The 13686-nt window shown below is 35.5% G+C and overlaps 1 protein-coding gene across 13 annotated transcripts in view; it reads right to left on the reverse strand.

The window, feature by feature from the left end:
• Positions 1-13686, reverse strand: part of UBR3 (ubiquitin protein ligase E3 component n-recognin 3) — a 179641-nt gene that overhangs the window by 73252 nt on the left and 92703 nt on the right. For 9 of the 13 annotated variants that reach the window (XM_059704151.1, XM_059704152.1, XM_059704159.1 and 6 more), the window contains 5 exons: positions 12945-13086; positions 10445-10549; positions 8655-8828; positions 7703-7735; positions 4342-4802 (listed from right to left, as the gene is read on the reverse strand). In XM_059704151.1, the coding sequence (XP_059560134.1) occupies positions 4342-4802; positions 7703-7735; positions 8655-8828; positions 10445-10549; positions 12945-13086 (915 nt within the window). The remainder of the gene's footprint in view (positions 1-4341; positions 4803-7702; positions 7736-8654; positions 8829-10444; positions 10550-12944; positions 13087-13686) is intronic. The other 4 variants (XM_059704163.1, XM_059704156.1, XM_059704155.1 and 1 more) reach the window with 1 other exon arrangement.

The following is a 13686-nucleotide window of genomic DNA, read 5'->3' on the forward strand; positions in this document are numbered from 1 at the left end:
TATCAACACAGGGAAGCATAAAAAAAATGCAGAGACAAAGAAACAGGACACAAATGACAGAAATGGAGGAAAGCAAACTACTGGATATAGAGTTCAAAACCACGGTTATAAGGTTTTTCAAGAATTTTCTAGAAACCGCTGATAAATTTAGTGAGACCCTCGAGGATATAAAAAAGGACCAACTAGAAATTAAGCATACACTGACTGAAATAAAGAATAATATACAGAGATCCAACAGCAGACAAGAGGATCCCAAGAATCAAGTCAAAGATTTCAAATATGAAGAATCAAAAAATACCCAACCGGAAAAGAAAAAAGAAAAAAAAAATCCAAAAATATGAAGATAGTGTAAGGAGCCTCTGGGACAACGTCAAGCACACCAACATCCGAATTATGGGGGTGCCAGAAGAAGAGAGAGAGCAAGATATTGAAAACCTATTTGAAGAAATAATGACAGAAAACTTCCCCTACCTGGTGAAAGAAATAGACTTACAAGTCCAGGAAGCGCAGAGAACCCCAAACAAAAGGAATCCAAAAAGGACCACACCAAGACACAGCATAATTAAAATGCCAAGAGCAAAAGACAAAGAGAGAATCTTAAAAGCAGCAAGAGAAAGAAACTCAGTTACCTACAAGGGAATACCCATACGACTGTCAGCTGATTTCTCAACAGAAACTTTGTAGGCCAGAAGGGAGTGGCAAGAAATATTCAAAGTGATGAATAGCAAGAACCTACAACCAAGATTACTTTATCCAACAAAGCTATCATTCAGAATTGAAGGTCAGATAAAGAGCTTCACTGATAAGAAAAAGCTAAAGGAGTTCATCACCACCAAACCAGTATTATATGAAATGCTGAAAGGTATTCTTTAAGAAGAGGAAGAAGAAGAAAAAAGGTGAAAATAAAAATTATGAACAACAATTACATATCTATCAACAAGTGAATCTAAAAATCAAGTGAATAAAAAATCTGATGAACAGAGTAAACTGGTAAATATAATAGAATCAGGGGCATAGAAAGGGAGTGGACTGGCAATTCTGGGGGGGGGGAGGGGTGTGGGGGTGGGGGGGGAGAGACTGGACAAAAATTGTACACCTATGGATGAGGACAGTGAGGGCGGGTAAGGGCAGAGAGTGGGGTGGGAACTGGGTGGAGGGGAGTTATGGGGGGGGGGGGGAGAGGAACAACTGTAATAATCTGAACAATAAAGATTTATTTTTAAAAAAGAATAAAAAAGAATAACTGAGGCAGATTAGAGTTTGTCTTACAATACAAAAAATAAAATAAATAAAATAAAATGGTTTGAAAAATTAAATCCATCCTCAAAAGACAAAAATTTGCCACCATAGAAAAAGTGGAAACAAACAAAAATATGCTATAGTTGCTCAGAGCATTCTATGAGACCTCCAAAAGTGCTGTAAGTAACAACAGCCTTGACAGGATACATGCTTGGTCTCATATAGCACTATTTTGTAAATTTATAAGGCTTAGTATGTTTTTTAAATTAAAACACTGTTATTGCACTTTACAGCTTGCCTTTAAACATGTACATGTACATTTAGAATATATTCCATAAGAGAATATTTCAAAAAACAAATCCATATATCAAACATAAGAAAGCCTCAAATGTAACTGCTTGGCACTAGAATTAAAATGCATTTCTATTCTGCCACAACCACATGAGCCCGGAAGACTAAGCTCTAGATCAGTATGGCTGTCACCTTGATTTTAGCCTGTGAGACTGAGCTGAGAACCCAGTCACACTATGTCTGGACTTGGACATACAGAAACAGTGAGTAAATAAATGGGTATCGCTTTAAGCTGCTAAAAAAATGTATATCTATACTAGCTTTCTATAATTTCCGGGGGGGAGGGGGAATATGTCATTGTTATATTTTCCTTCCATTGTTAATTTTTCTTAATGTAGGTTATTCTTTTCTAAAATTGGGCACAGATATGAGTAAAAACATAAACAAGTTCTGGCAGATTCAGTACAACTCAAGAATTTTCCATTATTACCCCAGAGGTGGAGACACTGAGACTGCATAATGTTACAACCATCTAAGGTTTCCTATTTGTATCTTGTTTTCTATGGAGTTAATCTATTATGAAAGTGATGCCAAATTTGTCTATAGATCAGGTACTTGGGAATGATTCATCATTAAACGCTTGTGAACTATTCTGCCCTTATTATAAAACTTAATCCCAAAGCCAAAATAAACTGAGAAAAGATAATGTGAGAAGCATAGTGAGATTCAAATAGATTCATCTTAATTCTTAGCTGTCTGCTATAGGAATAGTTTCAACTTTTTGTCAATACCATCACTGCTCAAAGTAACTAAAGCCCATTACAAAGAAAGTCTTGAAATTGTTTTTAGAATATTATTTATTATAATAGCATTAGAGCTTTTGTAAAAATAGCATCTGAACTATGTACTCCAGTATCATGTCTATTGAGTAATAATCACAAAATGTTTTTGACCAAATAAAACAAACTTTGACTCACAGATGTTCATCTTCCTTAAAAAAAACAAAACATATTATGCTATAACCAAAAAAAAAAAAAATCACCAATTTAGAAAAGACTAACAAAAATAAAAATTTAACTCATTTTGACATTATGATTTTATCAGATCCATTAAATTCTAGGAAGTTACAAATTCAAAATTAATGAACTGTCATCTAAATTGTTATTTATAACAATCTATAATAATAAAAGCATAATATGCTAATTAGACCAGACGTCCTTCCAGACGACCTTTCAGACGAAGCCGGGGCTGCGAGGGAAGCCCGGGTCCTGTGTGCCTGTCGGCAGCCAGAGGGAAGCTCGGGTCCTAGGTGTCAGAGGGAAGCTGGTGCTGGCAGCAGGGGGAAGGAAGGCCTACTCTTGCACAAATTTCGTGCATCAGGTCTCTATTTCCTATTATAAAGTACTATGAGAAATCTGGACTTTCCTAAATTCATAATATACCAAAGCCTTTTATGTATACTTGTAACAAATTATCTGTAACAAAATCAAATCAGCAATGAAGTACAACTACATATGTGACTAAAATTGCTCCTTATACAGTTACCAAAGATGAGATTGTAACTATATGGTCAAACGGAACAGCCAATCTTCTCGGAATTTTTGCAGCACTTAACAATGCTGAGAAGTTTCTTCCTTCCTGAACCTCCTCGTGCCTTCTCTAATGCCACTCTCTGAAGTTCTCCACCTATTCTACTCTAGCCATCCCTTTTCAGTCATTTTTGTGGGTACTCCTTCCTCAGTCACTCCCTTTAATGTTTTCTCCTTGAGTCCTATATTAAGTGTTCTCTTACTGTACACACTCTTCCAAATACAAGGCTTTAATTATTATTTATGTGCCCAAATCTGTAGCTATAACTCAGAATTCTCCCCTACAAGTCAAATTTATTTGACTGGACATCTTCACTTGGATGTCCCTCTTAAACTCAGTAATGGACAAACCTGAGCACATCAATTTTACTGCTAAGCCTGAGCCTCCTGCTAGCCTCCCTTATCTTGGTAAAAAGGAAAATCATCCAAGAAAGATTTTTTTTAAATTTATAAATATCAGGATTTAACAACAAATTAAAAGCAATCTAGAGTTGCAAAAGCTAGAGTCATAAGTATGTTTTAAAACAGTGATGGCGAACCTTTTGAGCTCAGCGTGTCAGCATTTTGAAAAACCCTAACTTAACTCTGGTGCCGTATCACATATAGAAATTTTTTGATATTTGCAACCATAGTAAAACAAAGACTTATATTTTTGATATTTATTTTATATATTTAAATGCCATTTAACAAAGAAAAATCAACCAAAAAAATGAGTTCGCGTTGTCACCTCTGACACGCGTGTCATAGGTTCACCATCACTGTTTTAAAAACATTCCTTATTTAATAATCAGTGATCACACACTGAAAAGAGTGGAAAGAACCAAAAGGAACTAAAATAGTCCAATTTTTATTTTGAGATATATTTAAAATATATTTTTTAAATTTTCTGTTCTCATTTAAAGTTAAATTGATAAAAGTTCTTGAAAACAGCAGGAGAATTATTAGATTCCCATGGTAATTACAGAAGTAGCAATTTTCCACAGGGGTCTACAAGTTTAAGGCAGTAATTTAATGCTGGGATCAGAAACCTTGTTTTCTCAACAACAACTAACTCAAGCATACTACACACACAAGCACCAACTACATTTGGTTCCATTTATCTTACAAAGCATTAAGCTATGATTATAGCTACTAAACACCCAAGACCTCAGCCAATAAGAAAAGCTATATCAAATCTTGAACTGTACCATTCATGTTAAAAACAGTAAAAATAAAAAATTACCTTTCTTCTTTGTCCAATGTTTTCTTCTCTGCTGCAGTGACTTTTCTGGGTGGTACAGGAGGGGTCACTTTTCTACATATCTCTTCAATGATACGTTTGTTCATTCTGCTTTGCAATGCAGCTTTTAGTAAAATTCTTTCTACTGCAGTTATACCATCTCCATGACTATATTTAGGAATTTCTGGTTGGATCAAAATTTCTATGTCATCAAGCCAAGGAGGATAGTAGGAGTTTTGTTTTCCTGAGAGTTTGTGGTGAAGTTTAATTAGCAAAGACAATATACTTTCTTTAATTTCCAAAATGGCTGTAGTTAACTGTGGAGCTGAACCAGGAGCAGACCATTTACTTGAAGTTTTAGGACGAACCACCTGATTTGCTTCATTGCTGCTACGATTGATGATCTCCTGAAACTTCTTTCTACGCTCTGCTACTAAGCTGAAAACTTGGGCTGTACCAGAATTCTACCATTTAAAAAGAAAAAGAAAGAAATCAAAGAAGTTATTCAGTGTCAAGTTTAAAAACATATTAGTACTACATTTTCCAAAGGGAATGTTCAGTTTCATGCAGATATGTTTCAATAGATTTTCTTTTTAAGTTATCTGACTCTTGCCAAAACCGGTTTGGCTCAGTGGATAGAGCGTCAGCCTGCGGACTGAAAGGTCCCAGGTTCGATTCCGGTCAAGGGCATGTACCTGGGTTGCGGGCACATCCCCAGTAGGAGATGTGCAGGAGGCAGCTGATCGATGTTTCTCTCCCATCGATGTTTCTAGCTCTCTATCTCTCTCCCTTCCTCTCTGTAAAAAATCAATAAAATATATTAAAAAAAAAAAAGATATCTGACTCTTCACCTCTCTTTCCTACATATACTTAGACCCACTCAATCAGAAAATAACAATGAAGAGGAGAAAGGAGATAATCCAAGATAACAACTCTTTTGCAAACTCCTGAATCTATCTATTTACTAGAGAAAACAGACAAAGCTTGAGTAGTATCTATAGTCATATTAAAGAGGAATCATAAATTAAGTTCCTCATCAGTTTAAAAAAAGAAAAGCTGTTCTACCCAACATTCATCAAGAATACCATATTTGGCCAAAACCAGTTTGGCTCAGTGGATAGAGCGTCGGCCTGTGGACTGAAAGGTCCCAGGTTCGATTCCGGTCAAGGGCACGTACCTGGGTTGCAGGCACATCCCCAGTAGGGGATGTGCAGGAGGCAGCTGATCGATGTTTCTCTCTCATCGATGTTTCTAACTCTCTATCTCTCTCCCTTCCTCTCTGTAAAAAATCAATAAAATATATTTAAAAAAAAAAAAAAAGAATACCATATTTGCCCTAGCTAGTTTGGCTCACTGGATAGAGCATCAGCGCAGACTTAAGTGTCCCAGGTTCAATTCTGGTCAAGGGTTGACCTTGGCTGCAGGCTTGAACCCCTGGCCACACCAGCCCTGCCACCCAACGGGCACATGCAGGTGACAACCAATCGATGTGTCTCTCTCACATCAACGTCTCTATGTTTCTCCCCCTCCCTTCCACTCTCTCTAAAAATCAATGGAGCTCAGCTGGCATGGCTCAGTGGTTGAGCATCAATTTATAAAACAGAAGGTCACAGTTTGATTCCCAATCGGGGCACATGCCCAGGTTGCGGGCTCGATCCCCAGTGTGGGGTGTACAGGAGGCAGCTGATAATTGATTCTCTCTCATCATTGATGTTTGTGTCTCTTTCCCTCTCCCTTACTCTCTGAAATCAATAAAAAATATATTAAAAAAAATAAAAATCAATGGAAAAATATCCTTAGGTGAGGATTTAAAAAAAAAAAAAAAGAATACTATACTCTACTAATTTCTAAAAAACTGTCATATTTTCCAGTGAAGAAAATTATAAATTAATTTTTTCTATGCTAATAAATATGAACTGCTAATTAATTTCATTTTTACGGAACTTCAAAAGTTTGAAAATTATTTCTAACATATGCTTAAAGTTATTAATATGAAATATAAAGATGAAAAATCAAATTTATCTGTTTCATATTTGAGTATCACTATAATTTGTTATTTGAACAGATTTTTAAAAACCATTTTTTTCAATGTATTGTCTAAATAGCCTTTACCCTAAAGCTGTCAAACTGAATTAGAGCTCTTAGAAATCATTTTTAATTAAGACACACATCAGCTTAATACATTTCCTTAATTTTTTAAGCAAGAATAAAAACAATGCTCCAATGCTTTGATGAGTTAAATTATAATATACACTATTTTTCAACATCCAAACTGTTTTTCTAATTTTTTAATCCTCACCCCAGGATATTTTTCCATTGATTTTTTTAGAGTGGAAGGGAGGGGGGAGGGGAAGAGAGAGAGCAAAAGACTGAGAGAGAGAGAGAGAGAGAGAGAGAGAGAGAGAGAGAGAGAGAAACATCTATGTGAGAGAGACACATGAATTGGTTGCCTCCCACATATGCCTTGACAGGCCCCCAACCCAGGCTGGGGATCGAGCCTACAAGCAAGGTATGTGCCCTTGACTGGGAATCGAACCCACAACCCTTTGGTCCTCGGGCTTATGCTCTAACCACTGCGCAACTTGGCGAGGGCCAAGTTGTTTTTCAAAATACTCTCTACCAGCCTAAGAGGCAAAAGCTGCCTCTTAGAAAGATTCCAATATTTTAATAAAAACTCTATATGATGTTCACAGCAAGAACATGTTGTCAAAGGCAAAGAAATCTCTGACCACAGGACTCCACTATGAGAAATGTCTGATTCAATGTTCCCTACTCACAAAAATATAGATTGTAGGCATTAGGTGTTTAAGTTTAGTTATTTGACATGTCACTGCAATATATTTCATTTCTGCTTTTTAAAAATTAATTAAGCTACATGCAATGAGAGCTGATTTCCAAAATGAATCCAAATACACAATATATGGAGTTTAAGTTCTGAGAGCTTATTTTATCAAAGATAATTAATTGCCATAATAAAAAAATTATAAATGGGCATGCTGCCGGCAATTAAACATTAAATTTATTTTGATTTAGGAAACATTTATTTTTAAGTTGTTAGTAACAATGCTAAATGTAAACAGACCCAAATGTGCTGCTCATAATTGATGTAAAATACTTCTAATACTACCAAGAAAAACCCACTAAGCACTCAGTATTATTTTTTTAAGTTCAATAATATGAATTTCCTTTAAAATTATACCTAAATCACTATATTAAAAACACACACGTATACATTAAAGAAATACCTCTTTAAATTTAACCATATTAATTAAACATACATATACACACACAAATACTTCAGTGTTTTTCCACATTTCCAGTTAAAGCCATATTGCTAGTTAATGCAAATATCACATACATCTACCTCTCTTTGAAGAACTTTAGGCCTTCGTGAACTCTGGCAGATTAAAGGAAAAAGAGAGGTGAAGCTGCTTAGATATATCAGAGAAAATAAAAGACAATTTATAGTTACCTACAACTGCCGGGAGCCGGTCCATGCTTGCTGTTTCAAGGGACCTGGCATATATAGCATACGGTTCTTAATATGTTTGCTCACCTTCTTGGCACTGTGTTTTAACCAAGGTCACCTCTCCGAGAAAGGTTGAATCCCCAGGTAGGGATTTTCCCCTGAAGTTAGGGAGGGGATGAAACTCCTTAACTAAGTGCCAGGCGGGTAGTTAATCAATTTAACTACACACAATCATGCTTAAGCTACATAATCTTTACTCCCTGGAATGGAGATAAGAAACGCCCTAACCTTTGTAATAGAAATTGACAGGATTAGAATCAATTGGTATAAATACAGATGCAACAAGACAACAACAGACAGAATTCAGAAGACAGAACCTACACGGAGCCTGGAGACAGAAAAACTTCGCTGGAGAGAACATGGCAATAGATCCTGGACTGAACCTGACTGCGGAGATTGGCAGGAGAGCCTGACTGGAACCTGGTGACCGAACCTGGCTGGAGATCTCAGACAGAACCTGGCTGGAGAACCTAGCGAGGGAACATGGCTACAGAACCTCGCTGGAGATCCGAAGCAGAACCTCTCTGGAGATCCAGACCAGAACTTGGCTGGAGATCCTGGCTGGAGATCCTGGCTGGGCTGCTGATCAACTGAACGCTGTCTCCGTGTCATTCCTTCTTCGCCGACTCCGTCCACACCTTTGGGGACCCCTGGACCTGCTGGGGCTGGACCCCAGCATACAACCACATTTATTTTCTTTTGGATATCACAGGATGACCTAAACAATGTATCTGTCCAAACATAACATAAAGCGTTTCCTTTTTTTCTTTCTCCCTTCCACACTTACTTGTAAAGAACCCAAGCTATCAGAGCTGGTACTTGCAGGTGAGTCTCTCTTCACTTCAGGAGCAGTCTCTGGAACTCTCACTCTAACATAGTTTATAAAGTGTCGCATGTTGGCTACTAAATTACTGCCAGGAAACCAACTGTCATGACAACGTTCTGGTCCACACACTGATGCCTAAAACATAAACATAATGAATATCAAGCCTTGTCAAGTCAGGTCTAAGGTACAAGGGAGGTGTAACAAGCCCAAATAATCATCCACTGTCTGTCATATCCTTAAATCCCCATAGCCTCATCCACAAATTATAAAGTGCTAATAAAACCAAATTCAAACACAAAATACAAGAATAAACTTTTCAATACTAATATGGGTAAATTCAAAGGAAGTCAGCTAAATTTCTCCTGAAAAGTACATTTTAAATCTGAAAATACTTAACGTACAGAATATTTTTCATCACTCGTTAGCAACTCATTATATAGCCAAATAATGGTAATATGGAATAACTGTAGAAGAAAGTGTGAAAAATCAACTAAAAGTCTGACCTAGTCTTAAGAGGAATCTTAATGATCCTTTACTATCTATGGGAGAATATATGTTGATTCAACTGCCTAGTCTTTTTACTTGTTTTTTTGTTTGTTTGTTTTTTGTTTTGTTGTTGTGTTGTATTTCGTCTTTTTGAAGGGAGGGAATGAGGAAGCCTTATATTTTAAAATCAATTTGTAGAAACAATTGCTTTTATGGAATGATACTTTTAAAGTGCTGAAAAATCTTAACTTGTATACTTAAGTACTTTAAACATCCTATGTAATAAAAGGTCAATATGCAAATTGACCGAACAGTGGAACGACCGCTCACTATGACACACACTGACCATCAGGGGGCAGACGCTCAATGAAGGAGCTGCCCCCTGGTGGTCAATGCGCTCCCACAGGGGGAGCACCAGTCTCAGCCAGAAGCCAGTCTCACAGCTGGCAAGCGCAGCAGCGATGGCCAGAGCCTCTCCCACCTCCAAGCAGCACTAAGGATGTTCAAGTGCCGGTTCAGGCCCACTCCCCGTGGGCCTAAGCCATCAGTCGGACATCTCCCGGACTCCTGGACTACAAGAGGGTGCAAGCCAGGCTGAGAGACCTCCTCCCCCCATCACCTGCCAAGTGCAAGAATTTCATGTACTGGGCCTCTAGTTCTCCCATAAAACACTATTCACTTCACTAACTTAAAATCTTTACCCAAAATACTTGCTTCTCAAAAATAATCCCTAATCAAATAGACTTTCTAGACTGAACTGATTATTACCAGTAATCAATGTTATTACCATAACACCAAAAATTCATTAACTACTTTTCTCAGATCTACAGATTATGAATTTACCAATTTCAAATTCAATAATTCTACAAGTAGAGTGTAATGCAGGGGTCCTCAAACTTTTTAAACAGGGGGCCAGTTCACTGTCCCTCACACCGTTGGAGGGTCAGACTATAGTTTAAAAAAAAACTATGAACAAATTCCTATGTGTACTGCACATATCTTATTTTGAAGTAAAAAAACAAAACGGGAACAAATACAATATTTGTATTTGCATGTGGCCCGCGGGCCGTAGTTCAAGGACCCCTGGTGTAATGTATCAGTGAAACTGCTAAAAACCCCTGAATTTAAAGATCAAAAAGAGCCTTTTCTAGTAGTTGTTAAGATCATATATACGATGATTTTGTAAATACATTTCAAGATGACATATTACCTTTATTAAGGAATGTTATAAACTTTAATGTCTAAAAATGTACGAAATTACTTACCTCTTCATCTGCTTCCTCATCAGCTGAATTTTCAAGTCCTAATTCAATCAGATATAAAACCATGCAGAGTACATGTTCTGACAGATTTTGATGATCCATTAAAATCTTTAAAAAGGGAAAAAAATGCCTCATAATTACTTTTTTCCACAAAATATATTACACATTTAAATATCCAAAAACATTTTAATGTCATAGATTAAAAAAAAATAAACATACATATAAGTATACAGCATGATCAAACATGTACTAAAGCTACATCTTGGTGAAAAGACAAACTAAACCAAAAATACAAGTTCCCTTGCAAGATCACACAGTATTTTAAGCAATATCTAAAAATAAGAGTTCACTGATTTCCTAAAGGTTAACACATTAAACAGTCCACTAAATCCATTACTATAAATAAACTAGTATCTGAAAAAACAACAAGAATATTTTATATCCTAATTTGCTGACACTCTTCTACTGATGACAAGGATATCAGAGCAGCAGTAGAAGTGGGTTGAAGGCTGGGAGGCAACAGAGGTCATCCTTTTAATCTGCTACTTTATAAAGGAAACCAAGGCTCAGCCACACATTCAGTTAGTGTAAGCAAAACTAGAACACAGATTTCAGACTCCCAAAGATTATCTACCATTACTACACTGCCTTCTCTTGATACATAAAATATTACTAAATTCAAGTAAATTTTGGCTTAAAATCCTGTGACATTCCATCTTACAGCTTCAATTTCATAGCTAAGAAAAAAATCACTTTATTAAATACTGCAAAAAAATTAAAGTGACTTTTCTGGGGAATTTTATTAACATGTTCCATATTAATGTTTGTTAATAAACATGGCAGGAGAGAAAAGGTTTTACTGACATTGGTTTTTAGAAAGTTGACTTGCCAGTGCAATGTCAGTTAGAAAAGTTTTTTCTATTATTATTAAATTAAAAGCTATTATAAAGTTCAGACCTTAAAAAATTTGTTCGTAATAGCCTTATAACACTGCCTTTCTATTTTTGATAAAATACTATTTTTACAGTAAGCAAATAAAAGGTTGAAAAATATAACTTGAGAGAACATAAATCATTCACAGTAAGACTTTAATTTTTAAATCATAAATTATTGACTTACTACTTATTAATTATAACAGTGCTCAGATTAATCATCTGAAGTAGTTATTTAACCTCTAAAACTCAAAAATCGTATCTGAAAAATAAAAATAACAACTTTAACTCATAAATTTTGCTAGAATTAAACAAAGTAATGTATATAAGTACATATAAAGCATTTGAAACAAAATCTAGCACTAAGTAAACATTCAAAAATATCTGTTATTTGTAAAATAAATACAAATATAATTTTAGTAAGAAAAAATATTTTACTTTTTTAATGAAGAAAAGAAAAATTTTAATCATTTTATTGAATAATCCTCTTGGAAATTAATAAAAATAAACCATTTAAGATATTTTGAAACACATATCTAAAATATTAACAGGAATAAATTGAAAAATTGCTCCGGTAGAGTTGAAAAGAGGGAGGGATACAAAAATATAAAAGGATTATTCCATTACTAGTACATAGCAAACATTAAGAAAAACTCTAGTGTCTATTTAACTAAGTTTAATATATATTTTCTTAAATAATTAATAAATGTGTAGGTAGTCATTGGAAATTTGCATAACAAATATGCTTATTTTTCTTTTTATGCTTTTTAATTTTTCAAATTCTAATTAGGAAGAACAGTAGTTTTTCTTTGTATCTAATTATATGTTTATTATGTCTATAGTTACTTTGTAACTGTCTATAGTAATTTCATCTTATAACAGTAGTTCTTTTGTCTTTCATCTCTTATCCAGATTACATCATAAATATGCTTGTTTTACATGCATACACCACAATATTATGCGTACAATTTTGTAGTACACTATTAATGTTAGACAAATAAATAAATCAGTTTATGTGAAAAGAGCCAAGAATAAAACAAATTCAAGGTAAGAAGAAAGTAAAAATATCTTTTCCGTTTCTAAAGTCTTTAACATGAGCAAAATCTTAATGTGTCATATAGGAACCCATTCACATCCCTCCATGTCACATTCCTGATAAGAGTTAAAAAACCAAGGGAACAACCTTAAACACAGGGTTACTGGCCCCCATGGCTGTCATCTTAGTTTTGTCATGTTAGTAGCTACTGGTGGTTGTTTGGTCCCTGTTGTTCATCCCAATCTTCCTGTAATTTCACCATATTCACTTCTTGTTCTACAGAAGCTATCTATAAATATTGCTAATCTGGAACTGGATAGCATAGTTCCCACAAAGAATGGTATAGTTATTCCATTATTTTTAACTTAGAATTCATAAACATGTGATTATAACATACCCTCATACATCTTAAATTATAAATACACTTTGCTTTATAAATGGTACTTTTATGTAAATATTATCCTTTAGCACTTCTATTTGAAAATTATGGAAATAAATTCTAATCGGAATCTTTCTATTCAAATCATTACTGTACCTTGTAAAGCAGAGTGAATAGCACAATATGTAAAGTTTTACAGTGCAATAGTCTCATGAGACCTTTATAGCTGGGATGGAGTGGTGTCCTTTTCTTATAAGGAGGCCAAGGATTTCCAGGGAATTTTCCATTCTGTTTTAAACTGTAAAAATAAAACAAAACTAAAATTAGATGGTAGACTCAAGATTAAACTTTAGTATAAACTGTGATTTACTGTCATTAATTTTTGTCACATTTCCTATGCAGTACATTTTTTTTAATCCTCACGCGAGGATATTTTTCCAAATATTGTCTACCATTTTTATTTTATTTTTTTTTTAAATATATTTTACTGATTTTTTACAGAGAGGAAGGGAGAGAGATAGAGAGTCAGAAACATCGATGAGAGAGAAACATCGACCAGCTGTCTCCTGCACATCCCCCACTGGGGATGTGCCCGCAACCCAGGTACATGCCCTTGACCGGAATCGAACCTGGGACCTTTCAGTCCGCAGGCAGACGCTCTATCCACTGAGCCAAACTGGTTTCGGCAATTGTCTATCATTTTTAGAGAGAGTGGAAGAGAGAGGAAAAGACAGAGAGAAATATCGATGTGATAGAAACACATTGATTGGTTGCCTCCTGCACGATCCGACCAAAGCCCAGGCCGAGGAGGAGCCTGCAACAGAGGTATGTGCCCTTGACCAGAATCAAACCCAGGACTCTTTGGTCAGCAGGCTGACATTTTCCACTGAGCCAAACA

The sequence above is a fragment of the Myotis daubentonii genome, chromosome 7, assembly GCF_963259705.1.
Source record: "Myotis daubentonii chromosome 7, mMyoDau2.1, whole genome shotgun sequence".
Lineage (NCBI taxonomy): Eukaryota > Metazoa > Chordata > Mammalia > Chiroptera > Vespertilionidae > Myotis > Myotis daubentonii.